The 18,879-nt window shown below is 56.7% G+C and overlaps 2 protein-coding genes and 1 long non-coding RNA gene across 4 annotated transcripts; 1 reads left to right on the forward strand and 2 right to left on the reverse strand.

Annotated features, from left to right (window-relative positions):
• Positions 1-50: 50 nt before the first annotated feature.
• On the forward strand, positions 51-8,856 carry LOC610384 (NUT family member 2G). 2 transcript variants are annotated; one of them, XM_038527346.1, is made up of 8 exons: positions 51-2,327; positions 2,712-3,876; positions 4,224-4,944; positions 5,844-5,972; positions 6,342-6,481; positions 6,907-7,187; positions 7,675-7,791; positions 8,035-8,856. In XM_038527346.1, the coding sequence occupies exons 2-8, from the start codon at positions 3,861-3,863 to the stop codon at positions 8,764-8,766; spliced, it is 2,136 nt and encodes a 711-aa protein (XP_038383274.1). In that variant the 5' UTR covers positions 51-2,327; positions 2,712-3,860; the 3' UTR covers positions 8,767-8,856. The 2 variants fall into 2 exon arrangements, with proteins under 2 accessions (XP_038383274.1, XP_038383275.1); XM_038527347.1 differs by lacking the exon at positions 51-2,327 and having other exon boundaries at positions 2,336-3,876.
• LOC119875981 (cleavage and polyadenylation specificity factor subunit 6-like) lies at positions 2,545-4,388 on the reverse strand. The gene is made up of 3 exons (XM_038527348.1): positions 3,761-4,388; positions 3,334-3,424; positions 2,545-3,089 (listed from the first exon to the last, which is right to left on the reverse strand). The coding sequence occupies exons 1-3, from the start codon at positions 4,199-4,201 to the stop codon at positions 3,085-3,087; spliced, it is 537 nt and encodes a 178-aa protein (XP_038383276.1). The 5' UTR covers positions 4,202-4,388; the 3' UTR covers positions 2,545-3,084.
• Positions 8,857-8,935: 79 nt separating the features above from the next.
• Positions 8,936-11,124, reverse strand: LOC119875947. The gene is made up of 3 exons (XR_005353219.1): positions 11,018-11,124; positions 10,825-10,921; positions 8,936-10,729 (listed from the first exon to the last, which is right to left on the reverse strand). It is a non-coding gene; the product is annotated as an uncharacterized LOC119875947 (long non-coding RNA).
• Between the last annotated feature and the right edge of the window lie 7,755 nt (positions 11,125-18,879).

The raw sequence follows: 18,879 nt of genomic DNA on the forward strand, positions 1-18,879 counted from the left end.
GGTGCGCGTGCGCGTGCGCGTGCGGGCAGGCGCGGGGCACGTGCGGGGGAGCCCAGAAGTCCCTGCCGGAGAGGCCAACCAGAGGGTCAGGGCGCCTCGGGCCGGCACCGGGACTCCCGCACCCCGCACTCCTTGTGGCCGGGTCCCCTCCAAGCCAGCGCTCGGGAAGTGAGCCCTCGCGGTCATCACGTCCTGGACGTGCCCTCTGTAACCTTCCTCGGGACGCGGGCAAGTGCCCCTGAGCCCGAGGCCTCGCGTGTGCACAGTGCTGCTCAGCGGCCGCCCGCGTCCTGCTGCAGGTGCCCTGCACCCGCCGCGCCCCGAGCCCCGAGTTCCACGGAGGCCCTGTCCTGGCGGAGGATCCAGACCCGACCCGGAGCACTCGCAGGGGTCCTCCCGCCTCCACCGACGCAGCCTGTTAGCCTAGGGTTCCCGGTGGGCTGGTCCTCGGCTGTGCACCCGCCAGGGTCCCCGGTGGGCTGGTCCTCGGCTGTGCACCGGCCAGGGTCCCCGGTGCGGCTGTTCCAGACTGTGCACCCGCCAGGGTTCCTTGCAGGCCGTCCTTACACCGCGGGCGCCCACGGGGCACTCCTGGGGATATTGTAGGTGGCTCAGCAGCAGTCTGGAACTCGCTCCCTCTTCTGTTGGAATACCCGGATGTTCAGTGGCAGTAGAAAAGGACTCAACTTTTTAATATTTGTGGAAGAAGCTCCCGTCGTCACAGCTCTTGCTGGTGCCTTGGGAGATGAGGGCTATTTCCTGGCACCGCAAACCTCCTAACCTCACACCACACACCTCCAAGTGCACGGCAGGGAGACTCCCCAGCGCTCAAGCCCCGTGTCTCCCCTGCTACCCGTAGGGTTCTGTGATGGCTGGGAGGTCATCCCTCTTCTCAGACCCGTGACCCCTGTCCACAGGTGGTTTATTCTCAGAGGTCACTGCAGGAATGCTCAGAGATCAGGGTCCAGAGATTTCTGTCACTCCCTCTACCACGAGTCCTCCCCAATTACGTTGGGGCTAATTTGCCTCCATGTGCTGCTGGACTCCAGGGAGTTCCAAGTGGTACCGAACTGACTGCAGATTTGAGACCAGATAATGTTTCCAAGTGTCATGTTTCTATCGGTGGCCCCAAGACGGCTCATTCAGAGTGTGCATCTGAGCCATGAGTGAGAATCTTGTAAAGAGTTGGTCGAATGACTGGACAAGGGGGGCGGGGAGTACAAAGGACACTGCTTGCTCGAGTGCCTGAGGGCGACATTTTGCCTCAACATCTCTCTAATGGGAGGTTGTTGGTCGAAGACCGTTTCAGGCTTCCCGTGATGAAAGTTCAAGGCCTGAGAAGCGTCTCCAGGTTGTCTATTGTTTCAGTCCCCAACAGGGACTTTTGAAATAAAGTTCACTGTGATTTGCTTGAATTGCTCTCAGCTCGTGTCCCCAGCGAACGTCGAGGAAGAGGGGATAGACAGAGGGGTGCGCGTGGAGGGCCTTTTGGGCTGCGCGGTGTGCACGGCCTGGGATGTGTCCCAGGGGGACATCCTGCGTGTCTCTCGCTCCCTCAGGTGGCCGGTCGATGACTCGGACACTCGGGAAGTACTCTATGAATACTCCCTGGCCCCTGTCAGGGTGCGAGCGGGGGGAACACCGAGAAACCATGAGGAAGTTGGACGGGAATTGAGAAAATACTTTCTTACACAACTGCAGCACAGGGTGGGGGTGCGGAGGAACCCCAGGCCCGGGACTCCCAGTCCACCACCCTCCCCTGCAGGACGGCCCCTGTCACGTGTTCACACATCCCTGCCCTCCGGAGTCCACTTTCCTTTGCAGGGACAAGGAACGGTTTCAGCCCCTTCTCAGGAGTCTTGTTCAGGGCCTGCCCAGCGTGGAGCCTGCCCTCCCTCTGAACCGCCCTCTCCTTCCCCAACACCCTGCCCTCATAGGAGCTCTGCCCCCGGGACAGCGGGAGCGAAGCTGCTCTCCCAACACCCTTGGGTGCAGCCTCTGAAGTTCGCACACCTCGTCACCCTCGGCCAATCCCTAACAGTCGTCGTCTCACAAACAAAACACCAACGCTCCTTCATCTCATTGTGGCCTTGAGAAACTGACGGTGATGTGCAACATGAAAACCCGCATCGATGCGATTGTTCCTGAGGTGATACCGTGACTCCACATGCAGTTGAGCCTGGATTGCGGAAACAGGGTCTGTCCCGCAGACGGGAAACCCGCGGGCCCGTGAGCAGGGCTACCGGGGCAGACGGGCTGAGAGGAGGCTGGTGCTGAGGAAGGGATACATTCCTGGCTTTGACTCAAGGCGCACAACCATTTCACAGGTACTGATTATAACACCTAGAAAAACAGGGCTAGAGGGTGTTTTTGTGTCCTTTAGTGTCAGGAAGAGGAAGGTTTCCTGTCCCTTATTTCAGTAGTTAGCCCCACTGAGCCTAGACCGGCAGTGACGTAGGACGTGCCGAGGTCTCTTCGTGACCAGGAAGAGCCGAATGCGTTACACCTTCCTGGTGCAGATGCCGATATAATACAAAGCCCAGCTCAACGCAAAATTAGATAGAGGAGGAACAGATTTGCACTCAGAGTATATCAATAATGCTGCATGAGACACAGTTGTGGAAATAGCTGATGCCCTGTTTATCTAAAATTCCAATTCAACTGAGTGTCCATTATTTTTATTTGCTAAATCTGGCCGCCCTATTCTACAGGGTCCTCTGAATTGTAAAGGATGGGAGCGCTGCTGCTCCTACGATCTAACCTCCAGGAATACGGACAAGAGCCGCAGTGGCAGAACAAAGACAATCACTGTGCATATGAAACATATTTGGGAACCTGTATCAACGTTTAACCAGAGAGAAATATGCTTTCAGGTGTCAAAAAAGCAGAAATAGTTGCATTTACTTTTAGCCACATCCTACATGTCTCTCAAGATTTAAAGGACCAGGTGACACTGGTTTCCTGGGAGAAAGGGGCTGCGTTGCCAGGAGGAAGAGGCGGGAGGAAGAGGCGTCACAGTCCTTCCACGATGTACAGTTTGACTTTGAACCAAACAAAGGTATTGGGTATTGCTGGCTTGAAATTTTACACTAAAATAATTAAAGAGGTTAAAAATCAGTATCTGACAACAGCATCATAAGCCGGGGAACAGAACCTAGTGATGTGGGATCTCCTGTGTGTAGGCTGTGCATCCCCTTAAGAGACGGGCCTTCCCGCCCAGGGCCTCACAGGGAGGCTGGCTGGTCCCACTGCAGCCGCACAGCCCCTGACACCTCAGGGCGGTGGGCACACGGCCCGGGGCTGGAGGCCGACCTGCAGCTACACCTGCGGTACCTGCTGACACAGGCTGATTTGACACCCTCGGGTCCCCGTGGCCTTCGTAATCAGGGTCTGTGTTCCAAACTGGGTTCAGACGGTCCAGCCCCTGTTGACGTAAGTCAGGAGCCAGGTAGGAAGCGGAGTGGCCGCAGGGACTCCAGCCTGGGTTCATGGACGCCGACTGGGAGCAGGGAGGGCACCGAGGCACACGTGGTGCTGTGAATGTGGAGCACAGCCTTCCCGTCGCCCGGGAAGGCCCACCCCCGGCAGGGTGCCCCGGTATCATTTGAAAAGAACTCAGGGTTCTTGCCTACCTGCCAGAGCCTGGCTCCGGAATGTCTCCCCACCCCCACCCGGGGCCTGGCCCTCGGCCCCTCCCCCGGGCAGAATGTCCTGAGTCCTACATTCTACCCGTTTAAATTCAAACTTTTCACTCCTCAACCTGCATCCTGAGCGTCTGCTGCAGCAGGTCACAGGGTGGGTCCTGCACGGGACTCCTCTGACTGTGGAAGCTGCCCTGCGGCAGCAGCCCTGCTGGGGGGATGGCGACAGGAGGAGGTAAGGCTGTAGGCGGGTGGATGGGGCAGATCTGGGCGGGCCTCAAATCCCTGGGATCCAACTGTGACGCTGGACCGGGCTGTGGGTGGGGTGAGGTGGAGGAAGGGGAGCTTGCTGGGCTGCGGGGGTCAGAGTCAGGGTCCCCGAGGCTGCCTCTCGTGGGCAGGCCGGAGCCCGGAAAGCTGTGGTCTTCCCTCCCAGGCGGCAGGGGAAAGGGGCTGCACATCCTCCCTATAGAGTCCCCACGTGGGAGGGTCCCTGCTCTGCCCCCGGGGACCCAGGGGCCCAGGGGCCCTCGGAGCCGGCTGCCACTCCCTGACTCCATCGCCCTTTCCTTCTGTCCACAGCGTTTCCAGTGCTGCGGCCCCACGTGGCCACGGACATGGGCGCCTTTGCGTCTCCTTTCCCATCCCAGCCGTTTCCCGCACCCCCTCACGGCATACCCCACCGGTCCTCCTGGGCGCTGCCCCCGCCGCCCCTCCTGAACCTGCCCTTCCCCGCCAGTGGCCCCCTGGAGCTGCCATCCTTCCCCAGCATCCCGCTGGTGGCAGGAGACGCTGGCCACGGCCCTGGGGGCCCCGGGACCTGCAACGTCATTGTGCAGGTCGGGTCAGAGCAGGGGTCATTGGAGCCCCTCCAGACTCAGAACATCGTCCTGACCCAGGCCCCCCCCACCTGGAACTCGGCGGGGACACTCTGTGGGGGCGCTGCGTGTCCCACACCCGTGTTCCTGGCGGCCTCTGTGATGGTACCCGGCGTACCCGCCTCGGCCTTTGGGGGCTCCCAGGTCGGCCAGGGAATCTCAGCGCCAGGCCCTCTGGCTGCGGCTCTGCCACCAGCGGCCCCGCTAAGCGCCCTGGAGCACTTCGTAAACACCGGGCCGCCGCCCCCCGGGGCTGGCAGGGAGGGCAGCGGAGCCAGCAACCCGAGCACTGCGTCGTCGCCCAAGGACTCCTGTAACCCCAGGAGCGTTTATGAGAACTTCAGGCGCTGGCAGCGCTTCAAGTCCCTGGCCCGCAGGCACCTGCCACAGAGCCCCGACGCCGAAGCTCTGTCCTGCTTTCTCATGTGAGTACCTGGGGCCCGTGGCATCCCCCCCACCCGGGGGACCTGGGACAATGCGTGGCGGGCAAGGCGTGAGGGGGGGCCACTCCGGGGAGGCACCTCTGGTCCGGTGACCATCTCAGCGGACCCCCAACCCCGGGGAGCCTAGCCCACTTGACCTTGACCTTCCATGGGCCTCATGGTGCCATTGGCTGGGGCCTCGGGGGCCAGAGGGCCCCACAAGAGAGGAGGACCCCCAACCCCCGGGGAGCCTAGCCCACTTGACCTTGACCTTCCATGGGCCTCATGGTGCCATTGGCTGGGGCCTCGGGGGCAGAAGGGCCCCACAAGAGAGGAGGGCCTCTGTAGTCCTGTCTCCTGGGAACACAGGATGGGGCCTCTCATGTGGAGGGGATGGCCCATCAGGTGGTATCGGCCACCAGGCCCTGCAGAGGCCACATGCAGCCCCATCCTCGATGTCCCAGAGGATGGCAGTAGGAAGGGGAGGCCCAGGCTTGGGAGGGGTCAGGGCGTGGGCTCCCTCCTCAGGGACTGGCACCGGCCTGCCTGCCTCTCTGTGGCCTCTGGGTCCCTCCTGAACTCAGGGGGACGGCCCTTCCCTCTGAGGACGGGGCTCCTGGTCTGGCCCAGGAATGTCAGGACTGTTGTTGTGAAAGGCAGAGGCCAGGAGGAACGAGCCCCGAGCCCCGAGCCCAGCCCGGCATCCCTGCCGAGGGGGCCAGGGGATGGTCAGCTGTGCTCCCGGGCAGGGGTGGGGGCGGGGCCGGCCAGGACGGCTGGCTGCTTCGTGCAGTCACCTGCCAGCTCTGGGCCACGTGGGTGGGGGTGCGCTCTGCTGTCCTGGGGGCGGGGCCTGGATCCATGGAGCCCTGAGCCCTGAGCCCTGACCCCATGGCTTGCAGCCCGGTGCTGCGGACCCTGGCCCGCCTGAAGCCCACGATGACGCTGGAGGAGGGCGTGTGGTGGGCCGTGCAGGAGTGGCAGAGCAAAAGCAACTTCGACCGGCTTATCTACTACGAGATGGCGGGAAAGTGAGTCAGGGTCCCCTGCCCAGGGCTGGGGGGGAGTCCAGGCCCAGGCCAGGGTCAAGGGGTGCCGGAGCTCGGCCCAGTGGGGCCCCCTCACCTCCCTTGCTGGATCCCACCCTCCCCTCTCTTGACTCACCCCTGCTTCCACCAGCTGGCCTGGGAATGGGGGGTGACCCCAAGTTCCCCATGGTCGGACTCCCTGCGAGGGAGCGTGGGGGAGGGGCTGCACATCCAGCTGACTGCCTCCTTGGGGGCCGGGGTCACGGCCTCCCCTCCAGGCCCCGCCTCTCCTGGTCCCTCCACCTGCTGCCAACTTAGGGGGCTCCCTGGTGGGGCCCCCTCCTCAGTGTGGCTGGGCCTCCTCACCCCCAGGTTCATGGAGTTTGAGGCGGAGGAGGAGATGCAGATTCAGAAGTTGCAGTGGGTGAAGGTGGCCCAGGGCCTGCCTCCTTCAGCCTCCCTGAAGCCTGAACTGCGGGGGCCCCCGGCCCGAGGGACGGCCCCACAGCCAGGTACGGACCCACATTCCCATGGGAGCTGTGGCCACAACAGGGTCTGGGGCAGCCGCTGTCCCCCAGGCCTGTCTTCTCCCTCACGTGGACGTGGCCACAGAGAGCCTAGAGTCTCAGCGCCCGGTGTCAGGACGGGTCCCAACCTGGAGAACTTCTCCTGTCCCCCCTCCCGTAGGGGGCCCTCCACCAAGTCTGCCTGGGACGTGGGCTGCGTGGGGAGACCCTTGGAGCATTGGGGGGGTCACATCCGCTCCCCGTATGGCTCTCAGATGCTCCCCCCTCCGGTCCCCCGTCCCACCGGGGCTGTGGTCTCAGGAGGTCCCGCCCCCCCCACTTACCTCTGAGCCCCCCCCCCCCCCCCGCCGCCCTCCCAAGGCGCTGCTGGAGCCCCTCACGCCCCCTTCCTCCATCCTGCTCTGTCTCAGCGTGCATTCCCAGGAAGGCGGGTTCCAGGGCCAAGCCATCCCGCCGGCAGCCACACAGACCCCGGCGGCCCCGAGACAACAAGGCGCCCAAGGAGATCCCCCCTGAGGCCGTGAGAGAGTACATGGACATCATGGACGGGCTGCTGGGGCCTGCCCTCTCTGCCCCGGGGGGCCCAGTGGCTGAACGGGGAGAGGACGGAAAGGAGCCACAGTGGGACGGGGACCCGGGTCTCCTGAGCTACATTGACCAGCTGTGTTCCCAGGAAGACTTCATCACCAAGGTGGGTTGGCCCGCAGCCTGCTGTCTAGAAGGTTCCCGGATTGGCCTCCAACACGGGGATCGGGGCTGCGCCCAGACCTCTGGCACAAAGCTCCGTTCCGTGTTCCTGAGCTGCGTGTGTGCTTGTCTGTGTGCCTGTGCATGCGTGTGTATGCCTGTGTGTGTCCATGCAGGCATGTGTGTATACTGTGTGTTTGCATGCATGTGTGTTCGTGCACGTGTGCCTATGTGTGCATACGTGTGTGTACCTGTGTGCATGCAGGTGGGCGTGCAGGTGTGTGGGTATGTGCTTGTGTGTGTGTGTGCCTTTATGTCTGTGTGCACACCAGTTTGGGGGTGTGTGTGCATGCCCGTATCCACTGACTGTGATGTTAAATCATCCGGCCTTTGGAGAAGAATGGGGGGATCCGCACCTTCCAGGGTTCCTGCAGCACATCCTGGCCCCAGGGGCTCCTGCCAAGCTTACCCACACCATTCCTCTGTCCCAGGTGGAGGCAGTCATCCACCCTACGTTCCTGGCGGAACTGCTTTCCTCGGAAACTCAGCTGGACCTTCAGGCCCTCGCTGAGAAACTGGAACAGGAGGAAGGATTGAGCCTTGCAGAGGTGAGCCTGGGGAGGGAGGGCACCAGGTGAGCCAGGGGAGGGAGGGGACCAGGTGAGCCACAGGAGGGAGGGGACCAGATGAGCCTGGGGAGAGAGGGGACCAGGTGACTGGGAGGGAGGGGACCAGGAGGATGTCAGGAGAGCCACAGCCCCCAGGGCCCCTCTCCCCCTCCCCCTGATGCCACCGTCCCCCCTCCCCCCTCACACCTGTGTGGCCACCTGATATCACCTCCTTCCTTCCAGCTGGTGGAGAAAAGACTGGCGGCCTTGAAGGTGGAGGCTGGCGTGCGGACCCCCCCGCATCACTGCACAGCCGGGTGGGGCTCCGGTCCTGAGTGTGAGGCAGGTGCCCAGCTGGGGGCGGGCGGCGGAGCCTGCGCCCCGGAGACGGCCGGCCAGGAACCCCAGAGGCACAGCCGCGCGCACACGCACCTGTCGAGGCCCAGAGCCTTTGCTGGCTCCCCGCGACGACCAGAGCCCCCTGCGCCGTGGGCCTCCCCTCCCCAGGGTCAGAGGGGCGCCTCCCTTGGCCCCGGCTCCCGGGGAGCCCCCGTTCTCAGGGAGGCCCCTCCCTCCCGGGACCCTGGGGGGCCCGTGGTGGGCTCCAGTGAGGACGAGGAGCTGCCCAGCCTGACCTTCCTCCTGGCCTTGCAGCACAGCCTGCTGCCCTGGGAGTTCTCCCAGAGTCCCACGCCCGACCGCCACCTCCCCAGCCCCGCACGGCGGAGGACCCCGTCTCCCCAGAGGAGAGGTCTGGGCCCCGCCGCTCCCTTGGCCCCCAAGTCCTGGAAGCGGGCTCTGTGGGGGGGCCCAGACCCTGCAGGGAAGACGCCCCTCCCTGGGGCCCACCTCAGGGGCTCTGGGCAGCCGGCCAAGGCCAAGGCCGTGGGGCCGCTTCACCCCTCACAGCCTCCAAAGAGAAGGTGTGACCCCTTTCCGATGGGGAGCAGGAGGAAGCGCCACTGCAGCCAGTAGGGGGGGTGCCCTCTGCCCCTGCCTGGGGCCCCCTGCAGCCTTGAGCGGCCTCCTCACCTGGGCTGGTCCTGCCCAGGGGGGCAGAGAGAAAGGGAGGGAAGGAGGGAGGGAGGGAGGGAGGGAGAGGAAAAGGGAGGGAGGGAGGGAGGGACCCAGTGGCAGCCCCCTGGGCACTGTGTGCACATTGGGAATAAAGATGGTTGTTTTGGGAAAGGCTCCGCGCTGCCTTCCTGGGGGCGTCCAGGTTGTGCCCGACAGGGGCCCACACACGAAGGAAGGGCCTGAGGGGGCCTTCTGGGGCTTCGGTCACCATTCCACTTCCCCACCAGGGAGGATGAGGCAGAGCCTCCAGCCCGGGGAATCCTCAGCTCCTGTGGGGCTCCTGGGGTGGGGGCCTCTGGCCTTCTGGTTGGAGGAGCATCTTCTAGTCCCGGTGCGGGGGTTGCTACAACAGGAGGGACTGTGGGGGATCCTATGGTCCCCAAGAGGACGGACACGGGGATGGATGAGGGAGGCTTGGCGGGGGGGGTGGCGCTGCCCCGCTGTGCATGCAGGAATGACTGCCCTGGGGTGGACACCAGGGCCCTGGCGGGATTTCTGGGCCACACCATCTCCTCCGGCCACGTGAGGGGCCCATCATGCTGTGGTGGCAGTGCAAGGGGACTGGCCAGGGTCCCTGGGTCTTCAAGGACACTCCTGGGTACTGCTCCCCCTTCCTGGGGGCCCCCTGCATGAACAGATGAGGACACACACTTGTATTCACGCGGGAAGCAGTTCCTACTGACAGCCCGTGACCCACACGCAGGAGCACAGCCCACCTGGAGGGCGGTGGGGCCAGGCGTCCACAGCTCCAGGGCCGGTGGGGGCTGGGACCCAGGCTGAGAGGCCCTCCTCATGGCCCCCCCGGTATACCCCGCTGGCACAGACCCCCCCACATACATCAGAGAGGGCTTCTGCTTAGCTGGTGACAGTGAGCTGAGCAGAGACTGGGAGACAAAAGACCCCAGGAGGAGATCCCACTGCCCCACTACTGCCCTGCTCTCCTGTCCCCCATCTGCTCACCACCCTCACCGGGTGCTCTAGCTCCCTCCGTCCCCTGCCCTCCCCCAGATGCTCTGGTCCCAGGAGTGAGCACCCTGGCCCTCAGCCTGCTTCCCTCCTGGCCGATGCCTCCCGTCCAGGGTCTGGGTCCTGGGGCCTGTGTGGGGTTGAGCGTGGCCCCTGACCGCTCACCACACACAGATGTGCTGGCCCTGCAGCAGGATGGGGCGAAGGCCTTCCAGGTCCTAGGGACACTTGGCTCTCTGCCTGCCCTCCTCCCCACCCCCAGCCAAGAGCTCGGTGAACATAGGGACTCGTGCGGGGCCTTGTCCTGCTCCACAGGATCCGCAGGCCGCCCCCAGGGGCTCCCCCACGTCCTTCCCTTCCTGTCCAGGCAGGCAGTGCTGGCAAGGCCCCCACCCTCCTGTCCCCCCAAAGGGGAAGTTTCCTCTGGGCCTCACTCCCCGCTGCTGCTCTTCCCCATCCAGCTGGGTCTCCAGAGAGAGGACTGGGCTCAGGCGCCCAGCAGATGCACACCATGTGGGGGGCTGGTCGGAGGTGCCCCCTGTGCGTGTCACCCCACTCTGTCCCCGCCCACAGCGTGCACACAACAGGTGCTGGATCCTAATGCCGTGGGGGAAGACCTGCCTGATTTCTTTAGGAAATAGGAGATCGACCCAGGTGCTGGATGTGACTCCAGGAGTCCCAAGGGCCCTTCCCTCTGGGATGCCTCGTGTGCACGCCTGGGCCCTTGGTGCTCCTTTCAGTAGCATGTCCTGGGATTGGGCTGTGCCGTCTCAGGGCTCATCGTCCCATCCTCCCCGAGTCTCTGAAGCTCAGATTCCTCCCTCATTCCATGGTCTGTCCTTTGGAATGTACTTTGTCTTGGTTCATTCTGAAGGTCACGTTTCAGGGACATGTGCTGTGGGGGAGCGTACAAACCATATGGGCATTAAGTGTTGTTCCCCAACCACACACACCAACTACAGAGGCTCCCCTGTCTGTAGGGCTCCTAACTGATTCTTGCCGGGGGTCATCACCGTCAGCCAATCCCGTCCTGTTGCACAGTCTGCAAGCAGGAACCAAGCAGATGCTGGTTCTCTCGTGCTCCTTCCTAATGAAGAGAAAGAGAGCCCCTGAGGCACTAGTCCCACAGCCCCCTGCCAATGCTGCCCTGTGGAGGCCCCAGATCCAGCTGCTGGACACTGACCTCCCCACTCCGTGATGCGTTTGCATCTCCTCCCCATGAATCTAGGGGATCCAACCAGGGTCCACAGTCACCGTCGGCCTGCATCACGCTCATGTGTTATTTTCTCTTTAATGAAAATGGGTAAAGTCATCTAAATGTTTCAACCTTATAGAAAAATGTGTAAATGCAATAGGAAGCAGTATAGACAATCCATAGACATAAGCAATGTTAACATCTATTTTGAACCCAGTCAATTATAATATAAAAGCTGTATTAAGACATCTGCATGTAATACCATTCACTGGTTTAAAGTGTACGGTTTATGGCTTTTAGCCTATTTATAGAGTTTTTACCATTGCCACTATAAATTTTAGAACTTATCAGCTACAAAAGAAATCTCATCCCCTGTCACAGTCACTCTGTCTCCCCCATCTGGGCCTCAGCCCTATGCAACGGCTCATCCCCCTCTGTCTCCGCAGACCCACGTACCCTGCGCTTCCATATGAGTGGAGTCATACAACATGTGTCCTTTCATATCTCTTCACATTTCATTTAGGACAGTGATTCCAAGGGGTGCCATGTGCTTTCACACATTCCCAATACTATCCCATCATGTGGAGATGCTACTCTTTGTCAAACCCATTCATTGGCTGACTTGCTTAGGTCATTTCTACCACTTGGCTAACATGAAAATCCTGCTGCGAATGTGTGTGTGCAAGTGTTTGCGGGGTTGCACATTTCATTTCTCTCTCTCTTTTTTAAAGATTTTATGTATTTATTCATGAGAGACACAGAGAGAGAGGCAGAGACACAGGCAGAGGGAGAAGCAGGCTCCATACAGGAGGCCTGATGTAGGACTCAATCCCGGGACTCCAGGATCACGACCTGGGCCAAAGGCAAACACTCAACCACTGAGCCACCCAGGCATCCCACAGGTTTCATTTCTCGTGGTGACGCACCTGGAAGTGGAAAAGGCTGTGTCATGTGGCATCTGTATATTCAACCTTTTTAAGAACTGTCGGACTATTTCCAAAGTGGCTGTACCATTTTAAATGTCTCCATCGGCAGTGGAGAAGGATTCCACTTTCTTTCCACTTCTAGACAATGCTTGCTATCATCTGGGTTGTTTTTTTTTTAAGATATTTTTATTTATTTGAGAGACCGAAAGAGAGAGAGAGCACACACAAGAGGAAGGGTGGGGGGAGAGGGAGAATCTCAAGCAGCCTCCACATTGAGCCCAAACCAAGATCCCTGGACCCTGAGATCATGACCTGAGCGGAAACCAAGAGTTGGACACCTAGCCAGCTGAGCCACCCAGGCGACCTCCCCACCATCATCTGTTTTCCTGGCAACTGTTATCTTTGTGGTTCTGAAGCCATCTTCATGGCATCTCAGTGTGGTTTTGGATTGCATTTCCCTGATGTGGAGCATCTTTTCAGATGCTTATGGGCCTTTCTGTAACTGGTTTGGAGCAATGTGCATTCATCCATTGCCCATTCATTAATTTGTCCTGTATTATCGAATTGTAAGAGTTCCTTATATATTCTAGATAAAGTCTTTTTTAGAGAGATAATTGCAAAAATATTCCCCCCTTCTGTGGGCTGCCCATTACTTTGTGAATAGAGTCCCTCACAGTAAGAGAGCATTTAATTTTAATGAAGTCCAATGTATGTATTTTTTTTCTTCTGTTGTTTGTGCTTTTGGCATCAGATCTTGAGAATTTTTTCCAATTGTGAAACTCTCCACACGTTAAGCATGGATTCTCACCGCCTCCCCCTCCCCCAGGCTTCAGCCCCCACCTTTCCGCTTTCTGTCTCTATGGTTCAGACTACCATAGATACTTGTGTGAGTGCAATCATAGGGTATTTTTCCTTTGTCCAGATGTGCTGGTGAGACAGGCATGTGATAGATACTCTCATGCCACAAGGAAGAAATGGGAAGAAGAGAGGGGGTGAGGGGCCCCAAGCAGGTCCAAGCTCAGCTCTGCAAATCCCATTAGACCTTAATGTGTGAGTGTAACCCTCTGGGTGCAAAGCTTTTACTCCAGGACCAGGGAGGCAGGAATATGGTGGCAGCAGCCGCAGGCCCTCAGCTTGTGGGATGCTGCTCACCCTGCAGCTCTGGGACGGGGGCAGTCTCGTCCTTGGAAACTGAGGTCCCCAGGCCTGGGCCCTGTGGGCCCGTGCTGAGATTTGCTGTCCTGATGATGTCTGTACTGCCTTCGGGTCCTTTTTCCCTTTGCTCTAAGGGAAGCACAAGTTCATGGCCCAGTTGCTCTATTCTCCCGTGTAAAGAGCCCAAGAATCCCGTCAGCCTTCCCTATCCCTGGCACTGTCATTGGCGCTGGCGCTGGCATCTGTGGGGCAACTGATTAAACACATGAGCCACCCCCATCGTCTCTTTGCAATGTGGCCCAGCCACCCCATGAGCAAGCTTTCCTGTCCTTGCCCTGGAGGAGAAGGAGGCCGAGAGCTTTCAAAATCTCCACATTCTGATTCCTTTTTGATTAATAATTCTGTCAAAAAGCCCGTGAACCCCTCCACAATCTGCGCAAGATTTGGGCTGTAGGGGTAGGCTCAGAGATTTCAGTAAAGGTTTAAGAGCCTCTGGCTTAGACGGGCAGGAGGCAGCGGTGACCCTGGGTCACCTTCCGTGCAGGGCGTCTACAGGCTGCACCGTAAATAGAACCCCGTCGTGTGCCTGGCCATGGCAGCTGGCAGCTCCTGGCCGTGTGGCCACAGTATGATCATCTGCTCCCCATGAGTTGCTGTGCTCCCCAGAATCAATGGACTCACAATCCGGACATAGATGCTGAGTCTGGAGCCCCCGGTGCCCCGAGAAGCTGTGTCCTGTCATGTGGCCCGGGAAGCACTTCCTTGTCACCGCACCTGTCATGTAAGGCTCCATGTCCTCGGGACCTCGCTCATCCTGAGAGGCAAGTGGCTGTGACAGCCAGTGCTGTGGGGCCCTGTGAGCCCAGAGCCAACACCAGAGCCTGACGGGTACCACTGAGGGAGACGAGGTGGGCACAAGTGACACGTCTGTCTGTGAGGCTCCAGCTTCCCTAGGTTTCTGCCTCTACTTCCCTGCCCCCTGGGCCCTGCTCTGAAGAGCCCACCTTTCTGCTGTCGTTGCTTCACCAGTGGATCAGAGGGCTTTGCCTGCTTATCTATATCCTCAGGCCAGGTGTTTGAGGCCTGGCTTGCATACACTGGGGAAATCGTACACACAGGAGTCAGGATTGCAGCTTGTGGGCACGGAGCCCCAGGACAGGTGGGGGTGCTGGCCTGGGGGACGGACGCCACAGGCTCAGGACAGGTAAATCCTCCCAGGAGCGACTTCCCAAGGTGCTTTTGGTCCCTGATCCCCACAGAGGTTCTGGCAGGTGCTCCCAGCAAGCCCCAGGCTCTGTGTGCAGGAGACCTGGGGCTCCACCTGCCACCATGGGAAGCAGAGCTGAGGAGACTCACCCTCTCTGAGAGTGGCTGCTCATAACTCCACACTAAGGGGCCTCTTCTCACTTCTGTGCCCTGCATCTGATGTACTGACTCTTCCCTGGGGTTCACCCCTGAAGTTGACTTGCATTCCTGTGTCACATCCAGTGATCCCCACCATCTGCCCCCAGACACTGGAGGGGGTCTCCACACCTGGGAAAAGTGACATCTTGCCTAAGTCACCAGCCCACTGGTGTAGAACCCAAGAAGGCCTTCAAGAGAGAAAGACCAAGGACTTATAAAGATTTTATTTATTTATTTATTACTGAGAGACACAAAGAGAGAGAGAAAGGGAGAGGCAGAGACACAGGCAGAGGGAGAAGCAGGCTCCATGCAGGGAGCCTGATGTGGGACTCGCTCCCAGGACTCCAGGATCATGCCCTGGGCCAACAGCAGGCACTAAACCGCTGAGCCACCCAGGAATCCCCAAAGACCAAGGACTTTAAAGAGACTGGGTTGTTTTAGGAGCATGGGCTGCAAGACGAGATGTATTCCTGCTCTTCTCTGATCCACAAAAAGAACTTCCCCTTCTTTGGAATTGAAAGTTGCAAAGAATGTCAAGAAATAATAGTTTAAGTGGACGACACATTCGTGGAATCAGGGAAGTGACCACCACATACAGGGTGTGCAGAGGAGATACCTCATCCTAGGTGCAGCATGGTGGTGGCTTGATTGAGAGAGAGGCAGGTACTGGGCGACCTTTTGTATATAATACAGATCAAGGTAAACCAAAGGTTACTAAAAGTCTCGTTTTAGGGCAAGCTTGCTTGTTTTGCAAGATGTGCTTCTAGTCAATTGGGGTTAGGATGTCCTTTCTTATGAAATGATGGTGAAAAATAAAAGATGGGCAACCTCATGAGAAATTGCACCTTTATCTGGGTTGGAGGAGTCAGGGGTCATAATGAACATGTTGACTGTTGAAGTGGCAAGAGAGCAGGGTTAAATTGTCCAAGACTGCTTCCCTGTGGACCAGCCTCCCTAAGGTTTCATGGACACTGCCCATAGCCATAGCCAAGGCCCAGGGCTGTCAAAAGTGGTAAGCCCTGCCTGGTGGCTCAGCCATGGGCCTACTGAACATCACAGCTACAACCACAAGCTCAGAATCAGATGCTGACCAGCAAGGGAGAGGCTGGTGTTCCCCTCATTCTGAGTGTTCACTAGATGGGAGTGACTGGGCCTGAGTCCTGTGGATCATGGTGCTAGTTCTAATCCCTGCCCGCACAGGGCCTAGGATTCTCTGATGAGACACCAGAAAGCACCAGAGCTTGACGGTTTGGCCCCTTTTCTGGGTCCTGGATTCTGGATCCTTGGATCCTGTGTACTAGCCCAGAAAGCAAGGATAATGGAGACCCACAAACTCCCACTCTTCCCCTGATAAACATGTCTCTGGCAGCCTGGAGTTTATATTTTTGGGGCATTCCCTTATGGTTGCTCTAATACAAAAGACTGAGAACTACTATGTAATATTAGTATTTGAAAAGTTTACTCCAATGATATTTGAAGAATGCATTTAAAGTAGCTAAAAGAAACATAACTGCATTTTACTCTACTGTGTCCAAAGTATAAGCTTTAAATAATATAAAAATGACAATAATAAGAAGAAAGCCTCCAAATATTTGAAAATTAAGATGCATACATCTAAATAATTCATGGTTAAAGTAAGGATCTCAAGGAAATTTTAAAAAATACACAGAACTAAATGAAAATGAAAATACAACATATAAAATATGGTAGGATCCAGATAAAACACCACCAAGAGGGAAACAAATGGCACTAAATGCCCATATCAGAAAAGAAGGACGTTCTCAAATTAATAACTTAAGTTTCCACCATAGAAAACTAGAAAAAACTAGCAAAATAAAAACCAACACATGAAGAAGGAAGGAAATAATAATACATTATGATTAAATGGAGTTTATTCTAGGAATGCAAGCCTGGTTCAATATTCTAAAATCATCAATGTAATCCACCATATTAGAAGAAGACCCACATGGTCATAGCAGTTAATGCAAATAAAACATTTGACAAAATTCAATATGCATTTATGGTAAACACTCAGAAAACTAGGAACAGAAGGGCACTACCTCAACCTAGCAAGGGATATCTACAAAAAAAATCCTACAAAAAAAAGATACAGAAGATATCATACTTAATGGTGAAAGAATGGATGTTTTTCTCTTAAATTCAAAAACAAGACCAGGGCATTGTCTCATCTCTCCTTTTCAGCTTAGTACTATAGGTACCAACCAATGTAGTATGGCAAGAAAAAGAAATAAAGACAAACAAATTAAAAGAAAAGAAGTATTACTGTCCATATTCATGGATGACATGACTGTTCACATAGAAAATCCAAAGAAATCTACAAGAAAATGCTTAACAAATGACAATCACTCTATGAAAGTCTTGGGATACAAGATCAACACAGAAACATGAATTGTATTTTCTAATACTAACAATGAACAATTGGAAACCAGAATTAAAAACACAATGCCATGTGCAATAATTCCAAAAAATGAAATATCTGGCTATAAATTTTTTTAAAAAGAGAGAATCTGTATGTTAAAACCAATAACACTCTGATGAAAGGAACCAAACAAGTCCTAAATAAATAGAGATACATCGCATTCATAGATTGGAAGACCATATAGTAAAATGTCTACTTTCCACAGAATTCTTTCATCAATCTAGACAAGTTTATTCCAAGATTTATAGAGGAAAGGTAAATAAACCAGAATAGCTAAAACTGTTTTGAGAAAGCAGAATACAATTGGAGGATTTTAAACCCTGACATAAAGCTATAGTTAAGGCAGTGTGGTGTTGGTGGAGGGATAGGGATGTGGCTCCATGGACAGGACAGAGAAACAGAGACTACAGAAACAGTCACACACAGATACAGTAAACTGGTATTGCAGAAAAATGCAAAAGTGATATGATGGAAAGAGTTACTTTGCGTTACTAGCAAATATCAAAAATAACTCAAAATGGATAAGCAATTTAAATGCAAGACGTAAAACTTTGAACCTTTTACAAGGTAAGGTAGGAGAGCATCTTTGGGAACCAGGGCTTGTGGAAGATCTCTTAGACCCTACAGCGAAAGCATCAGCCATAAAAGAAATAAGAAAAAATTGGACTTCATCAAAATGAAAACGTTTCCTGTAGGAAAGGCCGTTAGAGACAAGAAGCCACAGGTCTGGAGAAGCTACCTGCCCTACCAGAATCGGGAAGGGGTTTTCTCTGACCTACTCTTGAGAACATAATAAGGCTACTGGAGGAAACCCTTGTGCAAGTGTGGTACCAGCCCCACCCCCCACCCCCGCCCAGGCTGGGCCCCAGTGCCTTTGACTCCCAGGCTGGTCCACGCAGGCCTCTGGCGGGCCACCAGCTACCAGCTACCATGTGGGCTCTCCAGCAGCTCTTCTGCTAGTATGAGCAAGCTGGGATCCCTGATGTGCTGGTGTCTCCAATTTTCTGGGCCATGGTTTGCCCTGTGACCTCAGTTCTCTGCTGGGTCTAAGAAGAGCTGTTGTTTAGTCTGTTCAATTGTTTTCATATTTTGTGGATTTGGGAGTTCCTTAGACTCCAGACTGGAAACGGAAAGCCTCTAAGCGATTCTTATCGCTTTGTTCTCACTTCTGTAATGTGTCTGGAGTTGACTTGGCACCAAGAGTTGGTGGCCCCACCACGCCAGTGTCCCATCTAGGGGGCAGGGAGTCCCCAGTGGCAGGTCTTCCAAGTGCCTCTGGCCACTGATGCCGCAAGTGCCCCTCCAGGCCCCACTCCCAGGCTCCTGGCTCCTCCACTTGGCCCCTTGCCTCCACACCTGCCTCAGTGTGCCGACTCAGGAGTGGGTGTCTGGGACCCACTCTGGGACAGGTCCATGGGGAGGGTGGGCAGAGTGACAGCACCTGAGGGCAGCCTGCTGGGATTTGAAACAGCAAGGAGCTCCAACTTCCCGACAAACAGAAGTAGGTTTGTGTTCCTGTTGTGCTACTTATCACCCATGCCACCTCTGAAATGCTACAGAATCCTCTAAGGCTTCACTATCTTTAAAAGGAGACTAAAGCAAGATAATAATCCTGAGCACGAAGCTGGTTGCAGGTGAGGTATGTGTGGGATGAGGTCTGAGTGCCTGCCAGGAGTGGGGAGGGGAGTGCAGGGAAGCATCCAACTCCAGAGCTCAGCCAGCTGCGGCTGCCACGTTTGGCAGGAGAGAAAGTTAGGACCACCGCAGAGGCCAGGGCTCCAGCAGAGCTGCCCAAGCTGCCCCGAGCTTGTGAGAGCAAGAGGACTCACCGGTGTCTGGGGGCCTGAACAGCTCTCTACTTGGGGCCCCAGAAGTGAATTTCCCACCGAGGGAGGGAAAGCTCACCTTCCCCCTTCCAGAGATAG

The sequence above is a fragment of the Canis lupus genome, chromosome 1, assembly GCF_011100685.1.
Source record: "Canis lupus familiaris isolate Mischka breed German Shepherd chromosome 1, alternate assembly UU_Cfam_GSD_1.0, whole genome shotgun sequence".
Classification (NCBI taxonomy): Eukaryota; Metazoa; Chordata; class Mammalia; order Carnivora; family Canidae; genus Canis; species Canis lupus.